This window comes from Erinaceus europaeus, chromosome 23 (genome assembly GCF_950295315.1).
Source record: "Erinaceus europaeus chromosome 23, mEriEur2.1, whole genome shotgun sequence".
Classification (NCBI taxonomy): Eukaryota; Metazoa; Chordata; class Mammalia; order Eulipotyphla; family Erinaceidae; genus Erinaceus; species Erinaceus europaeus.
In genome coordinates, this window is record NC_080184.1 from 1,326,438 (window position 1) to 1,348,371 (window position 21,934).

Genomic DNA, 21,934 nt, shown 5'->3' on the forward strand with positions numbered 1-21,934 from the left:
AATTAAAAAAATAACAATAAAAGGAGCAGAGGAATAGTGCAGGCTCAGAGACCCAACAACAAGCCTGGTGGCAAATAAGAGAAAGTAAAACAAAACCACCCAGGGATGAGCAAAGCCAGGGTCCTTGTGGCCGAGTTCAGCACCGCGGACAGCACCCGGCCCAGCATGCTCCCAGTTAAAGTGACTCTGGAAAAAGCATTTTGCGAAAGGACAGGGCGGTGGTTGGGGGGGGGGGGGGGCGGAGTGCACACCTCAGCATGCCTGAGGCCCTGGGTTCGATCCCCAGCCTCGCAGGTCTCAGGGTTCTCCCTCGTGTTGACAGAGAACAAACAATTAGATGCACTTATCTTGGAAATAATTTAGGGTTCGGCCCCCAACTACCAGTCCACCTCCCTCCAAATAATGTCACTTCCCCGGGTGGGAGTGGCGTGTGTGTGTGTGTGTGTGTGTGTGTGTGTGTGTGTGTGTGTCTTCATTGGGCCCACTGGGGCTTCTGCTTTTAAAACTGGGGGCCTCCCTCCTGGCGCTGTTGAGCCTGGAGCCTTGGAGAAGCAATGACTGACTCCTGGACTCCTGAGCTGCTAATTTTCCCCTTCTTTTTTCCTTTCCAATCTGTGCTGCGCAAGGCAGAAACCATTTCCGCTTCTGCATCCCGCACCCCCCAGTCCCTTTGGGGAGCCTCTGGGAGGGACTGCGCGCGGAGCCAATGGCGACAGGAAGATGCTGCGGGGGGCTGGACTTGGGGGCGCCCTGCCCTCCCCGAGCGCCCGCCCAGCCCCCAACACACAAAAGCCCAGTAATAGCTGCTGGAGGCTGTGACAGCTGCGGGCTGGGGAGCAAAGAAGGGGAGCCCGCAGCGGGCCCCGCAGCCCCAGCACCTCTCCCTCCCTCTGCAGGCGAAGGATGCTGTCTTGGGGTGACGCCTGAACCCCCAGCCCAGGCCGCCCAGGTGAGCACACCTGCTTCGTCGCTGGAGCCAACCCCTCTCTCCTGGGGGCCCCCAGGCCCTGGGGCGCGTCTTGTGACTCTGGGGGGCGGGGGTGGGTGAAAGCATCTCCTCTCTACCCCCCACTCTTTGGGGCCCAGGCCACCCACAGTCACAAGCCAGGCCCAGCCAGAAAGACGGGGTGTCACCGCACCATTTCCTGAAGAAGAGAGCCCCTCCGCCCCGCCTCTCTATTTATAAACCCCCGGGGCGATGGAAGTAGGAAGGAGGGAAAGGGGGGCTTGATAAGCTGCTAAGGAGGGGGAGTGGGTGTCCAGCTGGCTTAGGGGGCACCCCAGGCCTCCTTCACCCTCCCCCATGGGGAGGCCCTCATGCCCCCCAACTGCAGAACTGAGACCCGCTCGGCTTCTGGATGGGAGAGAGGTGGCTTCTGGGGGGCTGAATTCACACACACAGGCATGGGCTCAGGGATGGGGGAGCCGCCCTGAGAGTCTGCAAGTAGGTTCTGGGGGTCGGAGATGGTGAGAAGGTTCTTTTTTTCCCCTTTTACACTGCATCTCTCTGTGAGTGACTAATGAATGAATGAATGAATGAGTGAACCAATGACAACATCTGGAGAGGAACCAGGAATGTAGAGCTATGAGGCTCACGTGAGGGGGGTTGATCTCACTAGAGTGTGAGCCCCAGGTCATCCCTTTGGGGATGACCCTCACCCCAGGGAAGAGCAGGGGATGGAGGTGGAGCCTGACCCGGGTTCCAGTCCAGACCTCACAGCACTGGGAGAAGCTCTGGGATGGGGGTGTCTTTCTCCTTCTGTCTCTGTCTTTCTCAAAAAAAGTGGCTCAGGATAGAAAAACTCTGGTGATGGTGATAATCATAATAGTAATAGTTGTTGCTATTATTGTAGCAGGTAAAATATTAGTTATTGTTATTATTATTACAGCCCAAGAGGGGGTGCAGTGGATAAAGCACTGGATTCTTAACTTCATTCCGGAGTTCAACCCCTGGCATCACATGTGCCAGAATGAGGTCCCTTCCCGTCTCATAAATAAATAGTAAATAATAACAATAACAACAACATGGGATCTACATTATGGTGAGGGCAAATGTTCTGGAAGCTCCAAGCCAAAGGTTACAGTAGAGGTCACTCCTAGCCCTGAAGAAAAACAAACCAGAAGGAGTGACCCCCCCCCCACACAAGACCCCTGAATCCAGTCTCAGTGCTGTTCCTGGGCAGGTGCAAGGCAGGTGGCTGAGAGCAGAGAGACGGTGTGGAGGGAACCGGACCCTGATTCTTAGGGACGCCCCAGTTGAGACTGGTGTATCAGTCATTCACACTTGAGTATAAATGACTTCCAAGGGGAGTGGGGCGGTAGCGCAGCGGGTTAAGCGCACGTGGCGCAAAGCGCAAGGACGGGTGTAAGGATCCTGGTTCGAACCCTGGCTCCCCACCTGCAGGGGAGTCGCTTCACAGGCGGTGAAGCTGGTCTGCAGGTGTCTGTCTTTCTCTCCCCCTCTCCGTCTTCCCCTCCTCTCTCCATTTCTCTCTGTCCTATCCAAACAATGACGACATTAATAACAATAGCAACAATAAAAACAAAGGCAACAAAAGGAAAAGTAAATAAATATAATTAAAAAAATGACTTCCAGGGATGGGTAGCTCCCAGGCTGAAGTTCTAGACAAAGGCAGGCATGATGGGGAAGCTGGGGGTGTTCTGCCCATGAGGGGGGGCTGCTGTTTGGTGACTCCAGTGAAACCCCCTTGTGACTATCCCCCAGGACCCGTCCCTGCTAACCGACCTCTGCTCAGCTCCATGGGGACCACAGAGGCCACGCTACGGATGGAGAATGTGGATGTAAAGGAGGAATGGCAGGAAGAGGGGCTCCCCAGGTATGGCACCCCTCAGGGCAGGACCTCCCTCACTGAGCCTGGGATGTCAGAGACTTTCCACAGGTCTCAGGCCCTCCTGCCTGGGAGTCCGGTGCTCTGCCCAATGCTATCAGTCCAGGCCCCATCCAGTGAATGTTGATTCACTGAAGCTCGTTTGGGTACCCACAAAGGGCCTGCAGCAGGCAGAGGCAGGACTGCCACATGGGGTCCTGGGCTCCATCACCGACGTCATCTGTGCCCGAGTGATCCCTTTGCTTCCCTCTCTGTCTCTCTCTCTCTCTCTCTCAAAGATAAGCAAATGAACACTCAGTGTAATTGGAAACTGTTTGCAGGGACCAGGGATATCGGTGGGGTAAGACAAGTTCGCACGTAGAAGGCCTGGGTTCAGTCCTTGCCACTAGTAACGAAAAAGAACACAACTGTTTTGGTTTTTGCTTTTTATTGTTTTGTCCCCCGTGGCTATGACTGGGGAACCCCACACCTCCACAGTTCTTCTGGTCCCGGTGGAACTGTTTAATTTTTAAATTTTTACAGAGAAGGAGTGAGAGAGGGTGAGAGATCCCACAGCCCTGCCCACCCTCCATGGGGCTTCCTGGGTGCTGAGGTCTTACCACTCCTGGCCAGTTTTTTTTTTTTTTAATAGAGACAGAGTGGGTTGGGAAAATAGCATAATCCTGCTGCAAAGGAAAGAGACAGAGCTGGAGAGACAGAGAAACACACCACAGCTTCCCCCAGTGTGTTAGGGGCTGGGTACAAACCCGAGTCTCACACAGGGCAAAGCAGGAGAATTTTCTGGCTGACCCTAGTCTTACTTTATTTTTTAATTTTTTTAAATATTTATTTTCCCTTTTGTTGCCCTTGTTTTTTATTGTTGTTGTAGTTATTATTGTTGTTGATATTTATGTCATTGTTAGATAAGATAGAGAGAAATGGAGAGAGGAGGGGAAGACAGAGAGGGGGAGAGAAAGATAGACACCTGCAGACCTGCTTCACCGCCTGTGAAGCGACTCCCCTGCAGGTGGGGAGCTGGGGGCTTGAAGAGGGATCCTTGAGCCAGTCCTTGCGCTTTGCGCCACCTGCGCTTAACCTGCTGTGCTACCGCCTGACCCCCAATAATCAAACTCCCCCTAGTCTTATTTTTTATTCACACAAGACAAAGGGGGAAGAAAGAGAGAGAGAGAGAATGGTCCAGGAGGTGGCGCAGTGATAAGGCTTTGGACTCTCAAGCATGAGGTCCCAAGTTTGATCCGCCGCGGCAGCACCTGTGCCAGAGTGATGTCTGGTTCTTTCTCTCTCCTCCTGTCTTTCTCATAAATAAATAAAATCTTTAAAAAAAAAAAAGGAGAGAGAGAGGGAGGGAGGGGGAGAGAGCCAGAGCCTCCCTCTGGCACCTGTGAGCTGGGCATGGAACCCAGGGCCTCCAAGAGTCTAGCACTCTAACCACTGCACTGCCTCCCTGGCTGCCACCATCATATTTTAAAAGCTGACTTCTCCCTACACACACACACACACACACACACACACACACACACACACACCCACAAACACCCTGCTTCCTGGTCTGAAATAAAAGTGAGATGACAGTGATTCTCTTTGTCTCTATCTCTGTGTGTCTCTGTGATTAAGAAGTAAATAGGGAATCGGGCGGTAGCACAGCAGGTTAAGCACACGTGGAGCAAAGCACAAGGACTGGCATAAGGATTCCGCTTCGAGCCCCTGCTCCCCACCTGCAGGGGAGTCACTTCACAGGCGGTGAAGCAGGTCTGCAGGTGTCTATCTTTCTCTCTCCATTTCTCTCTGTCCTAACAACAACGATAGCAGTAACAACAATAATAACTACAACAATAAAACAAGGGCAACAAAAGGGAATAAATAAATAAAATATTTTTTAAAAAGTAGTAAATAGCTTCTCAGGGAGCCGCGGGAAGCTCCGCAGGGCTCTCTAGCCTCTGGGAGGGAGTCTCCCTGCAGGAGGCCCAAGGCCTGGTGACAGTGGCTTCTTTCTGTCTTGCTGCTTCTGGACAGAAAGCCTCCGGCTCTCGGGGGGCACAGCTGTGGTTCAACAGACACGTCTGTGTGCTGCCCACTCCAGTCCTGGGCCTCCACCCAGGGTCCCTTCTCTGTCCCCAACTGCAGCCAGTGAAGGGCAGGGCAGCCTCAGCCAGTCAGCTGGGGCCTCTGTCTTTGTCCTAGAATAGTGGGGGGCTGGCTGTGCATCTTCAAATTAAACAGGAAAACAAAATGCCAGAGCTGGATCAGGAAGAGCAGCTGGGCCCCTGGGTTCCAGCCCCAGCACCACACAGGAGCACCACGAGGGCGCCAGGCTGGCTAGCTCCTCTCTTTTAATTTTTTAATTTTTATTATTGCATAGATAGAGACAGAGAGAAAACGAGAGAGGAGATAGAGGGAGAGAGACAGAGAGACACCTGCAGCCCTGCTTCACCCCTTGTGAAGCTTTCTCCTTGCAGGTGGGAACCAGGGCCTTGAACCTGGGTCCTTACACACTGTAATGTGTGCACTCAACCAGGTGCACCACCGCCTGGCCCCTCTGTGCTCTCTCTCTCTCTCAGTCTTTCTCTAAATGAAAACATGTAGTCAGGGTAGCTGCTCAGGAATGTGAGTGCCTGTGTCCAAGGCTCTGGGTTCTCTGGCTGGCTGTGCAGAAAAGAAAAGAAAAAAAAGCATATATCAGGAGCCAGGTATCCTCTCTCAAATTCTCTCAGTCCTGTCAAATAAAAATAAAGTAGACAAAGTGCAAGGACTGAGTAAGGATCCCAGTTTGAGCCCCCGACTCCCCACCTGCAGGGGAGTCGCTTCCCAGGCGGTGAAGTAGGTCTGCAGAAAGACAGACGTCTTTCTCTCCCCCTCTCTGTCTTCCCCTCCTCTCTCCAGTTCTCTCTGTCCTATCCAACAACAACGACATCAACAACAATAACTACAACAATAAAAACAAGGGCAACCAAAAGGAAATAAATAAATATTAAAAAATAATAACACGGGAGTCGGTGGTAGCAGGTTAAGTGCATGTAGCGCAAAGCGCAAGGACCCCAGTAAGAATTCCAGTTTAAGACCCCAGCTCCCCACCTGCAGGGGGGTTGCTTCACAGGTGGTAAAGCAGGTCTGAAGGTGTTTATCTCTCTCCCCCTCTCTGTCTTCCCCTCCTCTCTCCATTTCTCTCTGTTCTAGCCAACAACTATGACATCAGTAACAACAAAAATAACTACAACAATAAAACAACAAGGGCAACAAAAGGGAATAAATATATATATATATATATTTTTTAAATATTTATTTATTCCCTTTTACTGCCCTTGTTATTGGTTTATTGTTGTAGTTATTATTGTTGTTGTTATTGGTGTCGTCTTTGTTGGACAGGACAGAGAGAAATGGAAAGAGGAGGGGAAGACAGAGGGGGAGAGAAAGACAGACACCTGCAGACCTGCTTCACCGCCTGTGAAGCGACTCCCCTGCAGGTGGGGAGCCAGGGGCTCGAACCGGGATCCTTATGCCGGTCCCTGCGCTTTGCGCCACATGTGCTTAACCCGCTGCGCTACAGCCCGACTCCCAATAAATATTTTTTAAAAATAACACAAGTAAAAATAAAGTAGAAAGATTATTTTTTTCCTCCGGGGTTATCACTGGGGCTCGGTGTCAGCACTATAAATCCACTGCTCCTGGAGGCCATTTTTTTCTTTTAATTTATTTTCCCTGTTGTTGCCCTTTTTTATTGTTGTTGTTATTCATGTCGTCCTTGTTAGATAGGACAGAGAGAAATGGAGAGAGGAGGGGAAGACAGAGAGGGGGAGAGAAAGACAGACACCTGCAGACCTGCTTCACCGCCTGTAAAGCGACTCCCCTGCAGGTGGGGAGCCTGGGCTGGAACCAGGATCCTTACGCCGATCCCTGCGCTTGGCGCCACGTGCGCTTAACCCACTGCGCTACTGCCCAACTCCCGTTTTTTTTTCCATTTTTAAAAAATTCTTTCTAGGGGAGGTCGGGCGGCAGCGCAGCAGGTCAAGCACACGCGGCGCAAAGCCCAAGAACCGGCCTAAGGATCCCGGTTGGAGCCCCGGCTCCCCACCTGCAGGGGAGTCGCTTCCCAGGCGGTGAAGCAGGTCTGCAGGTGTCTGTCTTTCTCTCCCCCCTCTCTGTCTTCCCCTCCTCTCTCCATTTCTCTCAACAATGACATCAATAACAACAATAATAACTACAACAATGAAAAACAACAAGGGCAACAAAAGGAAAATAAATATTAAAAATTTTTAAAAAAAGAAAAAGAAATGCTGGCAGTTGTTATACCTGGATAGATCTAGGTAGAGGCATATAAATATTCTACTTTTTAATTTTTTAATCTTTATTTATTGGATAGAACAAAAGGGAATAAATAAATTAATTTTAAAAAGAAACTGTCAGAAATCAAGAGGGGAGGGGAGACAGAGAAGAGACAGAGAGACACCTGCACCCCACCTCCTCTCTTTCTCACCAATCAATCAACCTTTCTCCTCTTCCTCTTCTCCTTCTCCTCCTTCTCCTTCCTCTTCTTCTTCTTTTCCAATTTCCCTTCTTTTGGTTTCAGAAGACATGAGCTCCTCAGGGAAAACACTAGGGAGGACCAGGCAGCAGACACGTGTTACCACACACAAGAACCTGGGTTCAAGCCCCCAGGCCCTGCCCGCAGTGGGGAAGCTTCCGGAGTGATGAATGGCCATAGCAGGCATCTATCCTCTCTCTCTCTCTCTCCCTCTGTCTCATAGGCTCTACCCTAAACATGGCCACAGGGAGCAGTGAAATTGTGCAGGCCCCAGGTCCCAGCAATAATTTTGGTGGGAAAAAAAAAAAAAAAGAATGATGTGTTAAGCGCACGTGGCGCAAAGTGCAAGGACAGGGGAAGGATCCCGGTTCGAGCCCCCAGCTCCCCACCTGCAGGGGAGTCGCTTCCCAGGCGGTGAAGCAGGTCTGCAGGTGTCTGTCTTTCTCTCCCCCTCTCTGTCTTCCCCTCCTCTCTCCATGTCTCTCTGTCCTATCCAACAACGATGACATCAATAACAACAACAACTCCATCAGGACCCAGAGAGAGAAGAGGAAAAAGCAGGGACATTTGGATGGAGTAACAGGTGTAGGTGTGACTTGGAAAGGAAGAGAAGATGGGAACATGGGAGAAATAAAAGGGCAAACACATACAAATATGGACGGATGGTTGTAGAAATAATAGTCAACCCATATCTGCAACCTTGGGAGAACTGGGGAGAGTGGGAAACAGAACTCTGCTGGTGGGAACAGTGCAGAGTTGTACCCTTGTTACCTTGTGACTTTGTAAATCACTATTACATCACTAGTAAAATAAAATAAATAAAAAGAACTGGGACCTCAGAATCTCAGGCAGGAAAGTCATTTGCAGAATCATCATCAGAAGCTGTTTCCTCGGCTCCATTAATAGTCAGTAGTTATAGTAACTATTATTATTGCTATTGTTTTATTCATACCCATGCTGAGCTCTGGCTGATGGTGGTGCTGGGGATTGAACCTGCGACCCCAGAGCCTCAGGCAGGAGAGTCTTTTGCGGAACCCTTGTGCTGTCTCCCCAGCATTATTATTACTGTGGTTGTTACTATTATTACTATTATTCCTTTTGCCCAGAGCCCTGCTGAGCTCTAGGCTGATGGTGGTGCTGGGGATTGAACCCGGGACCTCAAAACCTCAGGCAGGAGAGACCCATCATTTGTCTTCCCCCAGCCTGGGCATCATTGATTGTTGTTTGTCTGCTGTCTGGACAGGCGGGGGCAGCAGAGAGCAATAGCTGTGGTGGCTTTGCTTGGGACAATAATCCTGGGAGCTGGGGGGGGGGGCTCCTCATGGGCCTCAGTTTCCCCCTCTGCCTGATGGGGCTGCTCTGAGGACCACGCAGCGAACACTCCCAGCAGACTTTTTTTCATAGAGAGGCAAGAGACAGACAGGGAGAGACACCACAGCTCCTGTGAGCCACACAACCCCTCCCCTGAGTTCCGGGTTCCAGTGTCTGCCACACCCCCCAAAAAATCGTATGTGTTTATGCGATGTTTTGCTGTTGTTGCCGCTGGGGCTTTGCCCCTCCAGGGCTGGCTTTTACAGGGAGACAGAGACAGTGCGATTCTCTGGGCTGACGGACCCATGTGATTCAGCTCAAAGTGTGCTCTGAACTAAACAGGCTTTGTCATTTCTCTTCCAACTGATGCCTCCCCCCGGCTCCCTGGCCTGGATTGGGGGCTCCCGTTTCCCCTCCACCCGCTGGACCCCCAGGCCCCTCCCAGAAGACGCAGGCCTGGACTCTCTGGGCAGCCCTGCCGAAGACACATCCTGTGAGTTCCCGCCCGGGTCCAAGGCCCTGGTTTATATAAATCCCAACCATTCCCACCTCCTTTCTTTCTTCTCCCGCTTCCCGACCCTGGGCTCTCATGTATGTGTGGTACTCCTGGGCCCAGCTTTTCAAATTTTCTTATTTTATTTTATTTCATTTTTATATTATTATTATTTTTACCACAGCACTGCTCAGCTCTGGCTTATGGTGGTACAGGGGATTGAACCTGGGACTTTGGAGCCTCAGGAATGAGAGTCTCTTTGCATAACCATTATGCTATCTAGCCCTGCCTTTATTTATTTATTTATTTTGCCTCCAGGGTTCTCACAGCCCTGCCCACCCTCCATGGGGCTCCCCCAGGTACTGTGCCTGGTGCTGAGAGAGGAGAGACCCCACAGCCCTGCCCACCCTCCATGGGCTCCCTGGGTGCTGTGCAGGGTGCTGAGAGAGGAGAGACCCCACAGCCCTGCCCACCCTCCATGGGCTCCCTGGGTGCTGTGCAGGGTGCTGAGAGAGGAGAGACCCCACAGCCCTGCCCACCCTCCATGGGCTCCCTGGGTGCTGTGCCTGGTGCTGAGAGAGGAGAGACCCCACAGCCCTGCCCACCCTCCATGGGCTCCCTGGGTGCTGTGCCTGGTGCTGAGAGAGGAGAGACCCCACAGCCCTGCCCACCCTCCATGGGCTCCCTGGGTGCTGTGCAGGGTGCTGAGAGAGGAGAGACCCCACAGCCCTGCCCACCCTCCATGGGCTCCCTGGGTGCTGTGCATGGTGCTGAGAGAGGAGAGACCCCACAGCCCTGCCCACCCTCCATGGGCTCCCTGGGTGCTGTGCAGGGTGCTGAGAGAGGAGACACCCCACAGCCCTGCCCACCCTCCATGTGCTCCCTGGGTGCTGTGCAGGGTGCTGAGAGAGGAGAGACCCCACAGCCCTGCCCACCCTCCATGGGCTCCCTGGGTGCTGTGCAGGGTGCTGAGAGAGGAGAGACCTCACTTTCATGGGGATCCCCCTGCCTGTGACCCTTGGTGCGGCCCTGTGGTTTCCAGGTCCAAATCCCAGGCCTCACAGCTTTACCTCCTGAGATAGCTCTCTGTGCTACAACTGGGTGCTCTCTCTCTTCCCTTCCTTCCTCTCTCTCTCTCTCTCTCTCTCTCTCTTTCTTTCTCTGTCTGCCCCACTCCCTCTGCCTGCACAGCACCCCCCTTCGGCAGTGCCCACCGCAAGCGGAAGATGCTGGTTGCCCCGGAGATCAACATCTCTCTGGACCAGAGCGAGGGCTCCCTGCTGTCAGACGACTTCCTGGACACCCCTGACGACCTGGACATCAACGTGGACGACATGGAGACCCCCGATGAGACCGACTCGCTCGAGTTCCTGGGTCCTGGCAATGAGCTGGAGTGGGAGGGTCAGTGGCTCAGGGAGGGCAGGGGAGGAGGGAGGGAGAGAAGGGAGGGGTGGAGAGGGGAAAGGAGGGAGGGAGAGAGGGAAGCAGGCAGGGAAGGAGGGATGGAGGGAAGGAGGGAAAGAGGGAGAAAGAGATGAATGCATGAATGGATGGAGGGAGGGAGGGATGGAGGGAGGGATGACCGGCCTAGCCTTGGGCTCACTCCCTCCCAGATGACACCCCGGTGGCGGCAGCCAAGAACATGCCGGGGGCCAGTGCGGACCTATTTGGGGACGGGGCGGCAGAGGATGGGGCCGCGGCCAATGGGCGGCTGTGGAGGACAGTGATCCTGGGGGAGCAGGAGCATCGCATCGACCTGCACATGATTCGGCCTTACATGCGTGTGGTCACCCACGGGGGTGAGGGGTCGGGGCAGAGTGGAGAGCTGGGAGGTGGACTCGGGGTGGAGGGTCCTCTGGGGGCAGAGTGGGGGCTGGGAGCTGGACATGGGGTGGGGGTCCTCTGGGGGCAGAGTGGGGGCTGGGAGCTGGGCTCAGAGTGGAGGGTCCTCTGGGGGCAGAGTGGGGACTGGGAGCTGGACATGGGGTGGGGGTCCTCTGGGGGCAGGATGGAGGGCCAGGAGCTGGACCCCCGGAGGCCCAGTGGTCAGAGCAGGCGCTCCGCCCCCCAGGGTACTACGGCGAGGGCCTGAACGCCATCATTGTGTTCGCCGCCTGCTTCCTCCCCGACAGCAGCCTTCCGGACTACCACTACATCATGGAGAACCTCTTCCTGTGAGCTCCCTGCATCGGGATAGGACTGGGGCCCCCAGGGGTCAGGAGGGCTGAGGGGTCTGTCCAGGCATTGGGGCTCTCCGGCGGGGTACCGAGGGGCCCCCGGGGTGTCAGGGGTACTGAGGGGCCCCCTGGACTGGGCCAGGCTGCAGGGCTGGGCGGGTGAGAGCTCAACCTGGGCCCAAGGAGAACCTGAGCTGCGTCTCCAGCCACTAGAGGGCCACAAGGCCTCATACTCTGCGTGCAGTCACTGTCATCACCATGATCACCATCTCCTCTACCACCATTACCATCCCTCCACAGCTATAACCATCACCTCCACCACCATCACCTCCTCCACCATCACCTCCACCACCATCACCTCCTCCATCACCTCCTCCACCATCACCTCCACCACCATCACTTCCTCCACCATGACCTCCAACACCATCACCTCCACCATCACCACCTCCTCCACAATCACCTCCACCACCATCCCCACCTCCACCACCATCACCTCCTCCACCATCACCTCCTCCACCATCACCTCCACCACCACCATCACCTCCTCCACCATCACCTCCACCACCATCACCTCCACCACTATCACCTCCTCCACCACCATCACCTCCTCCACCATCACCTCCTCCACCATCACCTCCACCACCATCACCTCCTCCACCACCATCACCTCCATCACCTCCTCCATCATCACCATCACCTCCACCACCATCACCTCCTCCACCATCACCTCCACCACCTCTTCCACCATCACCTCCACCACCTCCACCACCACCATCACCTCACCTCCACCACCTCCTCCACCATCACCATCACCTCCACCACCATCACCTCCTCCACCACCATCACCTTCACCACCATCCCCACCTCCACCACCTCTTCACCCTGCGTGGCCCCTGTCCCACTGCAGGTACGTTATCAGCAGCCTGGAGCTCCTGGTGGCAGAGGACTACATGATTGTGTACCTCAACGGGGCCACCCCGCGACGGAAGATGCCAGGCATCAGCTGGCTGAAGAAATGCTACCAGATGATCGATAGGCGGTGAGCTCAAGGCCCTGGCTCCACATGGGATTGCCATGCATGCACAGGGGAAGCTCTGTGGATGGGGGGGCAGTCTTGGGGGCCCTGGAGACCAAAGCGAGGGAGATGAGTGGGTGATGGAGGAGTGTGTGCCCTCCCCAGTACCTCTGCCACCCAGGGTCCGGCCCCAGGAACCCCCCTCACTTGCTCTGCTCCCCACAGGCTGAGGAAAAACCTCAAGTCCCTCATCATTGTGCACCCATCCTGGTTCATCCGCACCGTGCTGGCCATCTCCCGACCCTTCATCAGGTGAGGCCTGGGCCCAGCTGGGGCCCCTACCCTGGGGGTGTTGGAGTCTCTGTAGCTTTACAGGAACAGTGAGGGGGCCCAGGATGGGGCGCAGGGGGAAAGCTTCTCGAGCAGTGAAGCAGGTGTCTCCCTCCTTCTGTACCTCCCCCTGGGGGTCCGCTCTTGCAAAGGAACACTCCCACAAGTTCTGCCTCTTCTGCCCAATCCGTGAGGCAGAGGTGGGATGGGTGGTCTGCCCACAGGCCCCCGACACCCTCCCTCTGCCCCCACAGCGTCAAGTTCATCAGCAAGGTGCAGTACGTGCACAGCCTGGAGGACCTGGAACGGCTTATCCCCATGGATCACGTGCAGATCCCAGACTGCGTGCTGCAGTGAGTGGGGGGCGTGGGCTGGGGAGCCCCCCATGTCTTGGAGTTTCACATCCCAAACCCCTCCCCCTCGGGGCATGTCCTGCAGGGGTAAAGTCTCAAATACCTTTCTACCTTTTTCCTTTCAACTGTGAAATCAGAGTTGGGACATGGCTCGGACCCAGGTCCAAGCCCCCGATACCACATGGAAGGGGCCCCGTACACAGGAGAGCAGTGCTATGCTGTCTCTCCCTCTCTGGAACTTAGTCTCTGCGTGGAAAAGGCAATTTTGGTTTCTTCTTCCCAGAGTTTTTTTTCTTTTCCTCAGGCTGGGAGGGTCGCTGGGGTCAGAGTGCTGGACTCTCAGGCCCAAAGCCCCAGGTTCCAGCCCCGGCATCGCCTGTGCCAGAGGCTGGGAGACTATGCTCCTCCTCCTCCTCCGCTCCTCAGAAATAAATCCTTTTTTTTTTAACTAATGGTTTTTATTTATTAAGTTTTTTTTTTAAGCTCTGCTCATCTCTGGTGGATGGTGATGCTGGGGCTTGAACCTGGGACCTCAGAGCCTCAGGCAGGAGAGTCTCTTTGCAGAACCGCTGTGCTGTCTCCGTGGCCCTGCCTTATTCTTGATTTCTTTCTCATCTTTATTTATTGGATAGAGACAGAAATCGAGAGGGAATGGGGAATAAGAGAGGCCGAAAGACAGAGAGACACCTGCAACATTGCTTCACCGCTTGTGAAACTTTCTCCCTGCAGATGGGGACTGGGGGCTTGAACCTACGTCGTTGTACATTGTAACATGTGCGCTCAACCAGGTGCGCCACCACCGGCCCCTCTTCCTGATTTTTAAAACATGTTTTAGTCTTTTTTTTTTAAGATTTTATTTATTAATGAGAAAGGTAGGAGGAGAGAGAAAGAACCAGACATCACTCTGGCACATGTGCTGCCGGGGTTTGAACTCAGGACCTCATGTTTGAGATTCCGATGCTTTATCCACTATGCCACCTCCCGGACCACAAAAAAACAAACAAACAAAAACATGTTTTAGTCTTTATTTACTTATTAGGTAGAGAGAAATTGAGAGGGGAGGGGGAGATAGAGACAGAAAAAAACAGAGAGACACCTGCAGCCTTGCTTCACCACTCACAAAGCTTTTCCCCTACAGATGGGGACCGGGGACTCAAACCTGGGTCCTTATACACTGTAACATGTGTGCCCAAACAGGCCCAGTGCTTCTTGTTGATTTCTAAGAGCTCTTTACATAGGAGTTCTTTAAATTAATTAATTAATTATTTTTAAACCAGAGCCCCATTCAGTTCTGGCTGATGGTGGCACTGGGGCTGAACCTGGGGCCTCGGAGCTTCAGGCAGGAGAGTCCTATTGCAGGACCAGCCCTTTGTTAAATATTATTCTATCTCCCCAGCTCTTGGGGAGCAGGGATACAGTGGAACAAGCACATCTAGTGCAGGCTGTGGTGGGGTGAGAGGAGGCAGCACAGCCTGGCCCTCAACCTGCTTATATAAATAAAGTTTTATTGACACCCAGCAATTCCCACTCTAGGCCTCACTGGCTATGGCTGCTGCTTTTCACAGCCACCCCCCACACAACCAGTGGGGTCCCTGTGCCCCAGACTGGCCCGTAGAGCCAGAAAAGCTTGTTCCCTGGCCACTTGGAGCGGGGTGGATGTTCTAGAAAGTTCTATCCCATCTCTGGTGCTTGCAAAGCAGCCTCAGGAACGTGAGCACCAGAGCAAACCAGCAAAGGTCCCAGGGGCACCTCGGGGGGCTGTCCTCAGGGGCCAAGAGGGCTTCTCTCACCCCCCCCCCCACTTTGTCCTCTCCTGCAGATTCGACGAGGAGAGGCTCAAGGCCAGAAGAGAGAGGTGGGTGGCGGGTGACCCTGTCTGGGTGGGTGGATGGGGGCGTAGCTCTCAGCTGGGGTCCCCCTGGAGAGCACGCCCCTTGACTGCCACTCAGCAAGGACCCATGTCCAGGACACACCTGCATGTGGACCCAGGGGATGTCTCTTCTCTCCAGGGCTTGAGGGAGACCCGGGCTCTAGCCCTGGCTTCACATGGGAGCACCATGGGTGGCACCGGGGCAGGGCCCATGGAGGGTGGGCAGGGCTGTGGGGTCTCTCCTCCCTCAGCACCATGGACAGCACCCAGGGAGCCCATGGAGAGCACCCAGGGAGCCCCATGGAGGGTGGGCAGGGCTGTGGGGTCTCTCCTCTCTCAGCACCCTGCACAGCACCCAGGGAGCCCATGGAGGGTGGGCAGGGCTGTGGGGTCTCTCCTCTCTCAGCACCAGGCACAGCACCCAGGGAGCCCATGGAGGGTGGGCAGGGCTGTGGGGTCTCTCCTCCCTCAGCACCCTGCACAGCACCCAGGGAGCCCATGGAGGGTGGGCAGGGCTGTGGGGTCTCTCCTCTCTCAGCACCCAGGGAGCCCCATGGAGGGTGGGCAGGGCTGTGGGGTCTCTCCTCTCTCAGCACCCTGCACAGCACCCAGGGAGCCCCATGGAGGGTGGGCAGGGCTGTGGGGTCTCTCCTCCCTCAGCACCATGGACAGCACCCAGGGAGCCCATGGAGGGTGGGCAGGGCTGTGGGGTCTCTCCTCTCTCAGCACCAGGCACAGCACCCAGGGAGCCCATGGAGGGTGGGCAGGGCTGTGGGGTCTCTCCTCCCTCAGCACCCTGCACAGCACCCAGGGAGCCCATGGAGGGTGGGCAGGGCTGTGGGGTCTCTCCTCTCTCAGCACCCAACGAGCCCCATGGAGGGTGGGCAGGGCTGTGGGGTCTCTCCTCTCTCAGCACCATGGACAGCACCCAGGGAGCCCCATGGAGGGTGGGCAGGGCTGTGGGGTCTCTCCTCTCTCAGCACCAGGCACAGCACCCAGGGAGCCCATGGAGGGTGGGCAGGGCTGTGGGGTCTCTCCTCTCTCAGCACCCTGCACAGCACCCAGGGAGCCCATGGAGGGAGGGCAGGGCTGTGGGGTCTCTCCTCTCTCAGCACCAGGCACAGCACCCAGGGAGCCCATGGAGGGTGGGCAGGGCTGTGGGGTCTCTCCTCTCTCAGCACCAGGCACAGCACCCAGGGAGCCCATGGAGGGTGGGCAGGGCTGTGGGGTCTCTCCTCTCTCAGCACCAGGCACAGCACCCAGGGAGCCCATGGAGGGTGGGCAGGGCTGTGGGGTCTCTCCTCTCTCAGCACCCTGCACAGCACCCAGGGAGCCCCATGGAGGGTGGGCAGGGCTGTGGGGTCTCTCCTCTCTCAGCACCAGGGAGCCCATGGAGGGTGGGCAGGGCTGTGGGGTCTCTCCTCTCTCAGCACCAGGCACAGCACCCAGGGAGCCCATGGAGGGTGGGCAGGGCTGTGGGGTCTCTCCTCTCTCAGCACCAGGCACAGCACCCAGGGAGCCCATGGAGGGTGGGCAGGGCTGTGGGGTCTCTCCTCCCTCAGCACCCTGCACAGCACCCAGGGAGCCCATGGAGGGTGGGCAGGGCTGTGGGGTCTCTCCTCTCTCAGCACCCAGGGAGCCCCATGGAGGGTGGGCAGGGCTGTGGGGTCTCTCCTCTCTCAGCACCATGGACAGCACCCAGGGAGCCCCATGGAGGGTGGGCAGGGCTGTGGGGTCTCTCCTCTCTCAGCACCAGGCACAGCACCCAGGGAGCCCATGGAGGGTGGGCAGGGCTGTGGGGTCTCTCCTCTCTCAGCACCCTGCACAGCACCCAGGGAGCCCATGGAGGGAGGGCAGGGCTGTGGGGTGTCTCCTCTCTCAGCACCAGGCACAGCACCCAGGGAGCCCATGGAGGGTGGGCAGGGCTGTGGGGTCTCTCCTCTCTCAGCACCAGGCACAGCACCCAGGGAGCCCATGGAGGGTGGGCAGGGCTGTGGGGTCTCTCCTCTCTCAGCACCCTGCACAGCACCCAGGGAGCCCCATGGAGGGTGGGCAGGGCTGTGGGGTCTCTCCTCTCTCAGCACCCTGCACAGCACCAGGGAGCCCATGGAGGGTGGGCAGGGCTGTGGGGTCTCTCCTCTCTCAGCACCAGGCACAGCACCCAGGGAGCCCATGGAGGGTGGGCAGGGCTGTGGGGTCTCTCCTCTCTCAGCACCAGGCACAGCACCCAGGGAGCCCATGGAGGGTGGGCAGGGCTGTGGGGTCTCTCCTCTCTCAGCACCCTGCACAGCACCCAGGGAGCCCATGGAGGGTGGGCAGGGCTGTGGTCCTTCTCTAATAGTCTCTCTCTCTCTCCTCTCCATGCCTCTACCTGTCTCTGTCCTCACTTCCTTCCATACACCTTATACACCTTCCCTCTGTCTCTCTGCCTTATCTGTCTTTCTGTTTCCGTCTCTCTGTCTCTGCTGTTTGGCTCTGGAGGGAGCAGAGGTACAGAGCAGATAGTACAGAGGTGGCCTGGGCAGGAGTTTCAGAGCCATGCCCCCCTCCCATTTTCTGGGTGTTTCCCCAGCCCTCCCAGCTCAAGTGTCCTCTCCAGTGGTGTCACTGGCCATATCTTTGTCTCTCTGTCCCCAGTGCACGGCCACAGCCCGAGTTTGTCCTACCCAGGGTGGAAGAGACATCAGAGGCCGCAGTGGCGACAGAGGAGGACAGGTGACCGGGCCTCGTGGGAGCACCCTGCGTGGAGGAGCAGAGCTGGATGTCTCTCCTCTCTGTGTCTGAACAGAACAACAGGAAACTGGGCTTTGGGGGCAGCTCAGTGGTGTGGGGCAAATCAGGTTCAGAGTTTATCCCCCAATAGCGTGAGAGGAGAAAGGGAGAGGAAGGAGGAGGGAGGGAGGAAGGAAGGAAGGGGAGAATGAAAAGAAAGGAAGGAAGGAGGGAAGGTTCCAGCAGGCTGCTGCAGGTGGGCGGGCCTGGAACCCCCATCTCATACCAGGTGAAGCCCATGGCTCCCTCAGCAACGGACATGGAGGCCTGGGGCTGAGATCTTCTCCCCTCCCACAGGCCCACTCCTATCACAGAAGGCCAGGAGACAAGGTGACTGTGAAGTGACACTCCCACCCCCTCCTCCCACTCACCCATCATCCACCATCCATTCTCCATCCACCCATCATCCAACACCCATCATCCAACTATCCATCCACCATCCACCATCCACCATCCACACCCATCATCTACCCATCCATCCATTCATCCATCCATCATCCACCCGCCCATGAGACAGGTACCCCCGTCAGCCCACACCCAGGGTGGGATGGTGGGTGCTGGTCTAACCCCTTCCTCCTGGCTCCCCGGGCTCCCCACCTGGGTGGCACCCACCCCTCGCTCCAACATCCAGGCTCCGCTTCTGCCTGAAGTGAGGACTCAAAGGCCGGGCCCTCTGCCTGTCTCTCCAGCATGTCCTGAGGTGGCCCATGAGGACTCGGGAGGGACCCACAGAAGCTTCCAGAAGCCCAGGGACCTCAGCCTGCCGCCCGCCAGCCCCTCCCTTGCCCGCGCCCCCTGCTCCTGCAGCACCCCGTCAGGGATTCCGGGTGCAGTGCTCCGCATCTGGGGAAAGGACCCCCCTCCCTCAGTGCCACATGCTGACCCCAGGGGCCTACAGTCCAGCTCCCAGGACCCCACCACCACCTCAAAGATGCCCCTGCCCATACAGAGTCCTGGACCTTGCCCCTGGCCTCTGGTGGATGCGGGGTCCTTCCTTCTTGTGCCTTTCCACACCCATCTGGCCAGAAGCTCACTTCCCCCACCTGGCCCCTGACCCTTGACCTCTGATCCCACCCCCCTCCTTTGGAGCCTGGGGGCGTGAACCACAGCACAACCAGGTGTAACTTCTCATCCAGAAGCTGCAAAGCCAGCCCCTTCCCGCCATCCCCAGAACTTTCTGGAAATTTCTCCAAAGGGCAAGGAGCCGTCCACATGAGGCGGCATGGGGGCTCGAACCCCAGACTCCCACCCAGCGGGGACCCTGAAATGTCGCCTCTCCATCCACGGGCTCGCGGGGAGACAGTAACAAGGAGAAGAGGCGGTGTCCCCGGGCCTGGAGGCCACAGTCCCAGCATTCGGAGGAGGAAGGGAAGTGGACACGGGTGGGCTGTTAGGGAGTTCCCCGTCCCTGCAGATTACAAGAGTGACAGCTGGGCCCTGCCTGTGGAGAAGGGGGAGGGGTCCCCTCTGGACCGCTGCAGCCCTGCAAGTCTTTCTTTTTTTTATAAGTCTTTTATTTTTTAATTTTTTAAATTATCTTTACTTATTTATTGGATAGAAACAGCCAGAAGTTGAAAGGGTGAGGAGATAGAGAGGGATAGACAGACACCTGCAACACTGCTTCACCATTTGTGAAGCTTTCCCCCTGCAGGTAGGGACTGGGGGCTTGAACTGGGGCCACCATTGCCAAGTCTGAGATTGGAGATTATGTGAATGGTTTATTATTATTATTATTATTATTATTATTATTTCTCTCCCTTTTTTCTCAGCTGAGTCAGGGCTTCACCCAAACAGGATTCCACCGCTCCTTCGCTGACTTTCTCTCTTGAGAGTGAGAGACAGGGAGAGAGAGAGGGACACCAAGCACAGGAGCTTCCTCCGGTGCTGTGACACCTCCCAGATGGTGCCAGGGCTTAAACTGTGCCAGGTGCGGCCCCGGTGGGCTGTCTATTCCATCCCTGAGTGTCTCTTGGCCTGGAACCCCAAGGCAGCGCTGGGACTTAGCCGGATTCACAGGCACTGAAGACCTGCTCCCCCCAGTCCCGGCTCTGCCCCTGCCCTTATAAGGAGGTTCTGGCAGGGACTCAGATGTGTTTCTTCCAGCTCCTGAAAGTCAACAGAATGACAGCATCAGGGGACACCAAAACTGTCCCTTTGTCACCCCACCCAGGTGACCACAAAGTCCCCTACACACACACACACACACACACACACACACACACACACAAAGCCTGCAAGAAACCCTACACTGACACGGGGGTGCCTGGATCCCCAGCGGCCACCCAGGGGATGTGAGGACCCCAGCTGGGTCCCAGAGACACAGCCAGCTGGAGTTGGGGGTCTGCCCCCAGCCCCCTCTAACCAGGTTGACCCCCGAGCCCCCAGAACCAGCCTTTGGAGGGGTACATGTCCATGGACACTGGACTTAATGCCACACAGAAAGGATCCAGGAGGTGGGGACCAGGATGGTTTTTTCCCCCGGGACTGACAGTGGGTGGGGGGGGGTTGCCAGGCTGGGCTCTGGGGACAGGGACCTCTGGACCCACTGGACCTGCTCCCTGAGCCCCCGGCACTCCAGGACGAGAAGAGAAGGCCTGGTTCCTGGGGTCTGGAGGGGATTTTTATGTGAAATAAACCCACTGAAAACAAATGAGGCTGGGGATGGCCATCTCTCTGCAGCGGGGAGGCTTTGAGGGGTTCAGGGAGGGACGTGAAGGCCGTGTGATCTGAACTGGAACCCTTTCCACAATTCATTCTCCCCACCGGGGAGCAAGGATTGGGCCTCCAGCGCCACATGGGAGCGCCACACAGCACCAGAGCAAGCTCAGGGGATGATACAGTGTTGCCCTGTCTTTCCGTCTCTTTTTCTCCCTTTCTTCTGTCTCCCCTGACATTAGAGAGAGAAAGAGAGAGAGAAAGAGAGAGAAAAGAAGTCTGCCAGGACTCCACACAGGCATGAAATATTGGGGCCAGAACAAAATTAGTGGTAGATGTGATTATCACATCATTAGTATTTCAGTCTTTCTTTTTCTTTTCTTTTTTTTTTCCTCCAGAATTATCACTGGGGCTGGGTGCCTGCACTATGAATCTACTGCTCCTGGAGGCCGTTTTCCCCATTTCCTTGCTCTTGTTGTTATTGTTGCCATTGTCGTTGTTGGATAGGACAGAGAGAAACCGAGAGAGGAGGGGAAGACGGGGAGAGACAGACAGACACCTGCAGACCTGCTTCACCGCCTGTGAAGCGACTCCCCTGCAGGTGGGGAGCCGGGGGCTCTAGCCGGGATCCTTATGCCGGTCCTTGCATTTTGCGCCATGTGAGCTCAACCCGGTGTGCTAAAACCCAGCCCCCTATTTTAGTTTCCTTCCTTCCTTCCTTCCTTCCTTCCTTCCTTCCTTCCTTCCTTCCTTCCTTCTTCAGTGCCCAAATCTAATATAGTAGCATTTCCACCATCCCTGGCTCACCTTTTTCTTCTGTTGATTATGAGAGAGAGACACTGACTACAGCATTAAAGCTTCCCCAATGCCATGGCTCTGTCATGTGGTGCTGGGGCTCTCACCCTTGGCCCCAACTATAGTAAGGTGTATGCTCTAACCAGTGCACCATCTCCTGGACACCTGCTTATCTGTCAGCATCATAAAGATCTCTCTGTCTCTCTCTGTCCCACAAGGGCAGACAGTGGGGTCCATTTGCTCGAGCTGCCCTTGGTGATGGTGCCCCCACCCACTCCGTTTTCAATTGACAATGAGAAATAACAGAGAGAGAGAAGCAGAGCCTCCCTCTTGCCCTGGCAATGCTGAGATTCAAACTCAGGACCTCAGGCCTGAAAGCCCACTGTGCCCCTTCCCTTCCTCCTCCCGGGCTGAAGCAGCAGATGAGGGGGTTCTGGGGACACCCCGTCCCAGCTCCCCCAGGCTGTGGGGCACCCAGCCCAGTGGCCCTAGGCCTCACGAGGGTGGCAGGTGGGCAGGTGACGGGGTGTCACGCTGAGATTGTTGGCTGGCCCCGGGTCACCGAAGCAGCTATCTTGGGGACCTTCAGGCCGACTTGGCTGTGACCGCTTGCTGGGAGGACTGGGAGGGGTGCTGTGGGACTCTCTGGGGCCACCCTGGCCAGCCTGAATGTCAGGGTCACTCCGGGGGACGGGCGTGCGGAGGGAGAGGGTATATTTTTAGGGAGGGCAGGAGGGGAACAGTCACTGGCTGCCCGGGACTAATTTAGGCAAAAGGCAGCCGCAGCTATTTCAG

At 56.1% G+C, this 21,934-nt stretch overlaps 1 protein-coding gene across 1 annotated transcript; it reads left to right on the top strand.

Moving 5' to 3' along the window:
- The first annotated feature begins 2,739 nt into the window (after positions 1-2,739).
- On the top strand, positions 2,740-20,585 carry ATCAY (ATCAY kinesin light chain interacting caytaxin). The gene is made up of 12 exons (XM_060182035.1): positions 2,740-2,837; positions 9,114-9,172; positions 10,364-10,573; positions 10,786-10,971; positions 11,244-11,346; positions 12,257-12,388; positions 12,590-12,676; positions 12,949-13,047; positions 14,867-14,902; positions 17,555-17,632; positions 17,987-18,019; positions 18,379-20,585. The coding sequence occupies exons 1-12, from the start codon at positions 2,761-2,763 to the stop codon at positions 18,386-18,388; spliced, it is 1,110 nt and encodes a 369-aa protein (XP_060038018.1). The 5' UTR covers positions 2,740-2,760; the 3' UTR covers positions 18,389-20,585.
- Positions 20,586-21,934: the final 1,349 nt, after the last annotated feature.

Coding starts and splice junctions, on each gene's coding strand:
- ATCAY (XM_060182035.1), top strand. CDS start 2,761: ATGGGGACCACAGAGGCCACGCTACGGATGGAGAATGTGGATGTAAAG. Junction 10,574..10,785: donor CAATGAGCTGGAGTGGGAGG/GTCAGTGGCTCA, acceptor ACTCCCTCCCAG/ATGACACCCCGGTGGCGGCA. Junction 11,347..12,256: donor ATCATGGAGAACCTCTTCCT/GTGAGCTCCCTG, acceptor GTCCCACTGCAG/GTACGTTATCAGCAGCCTGG.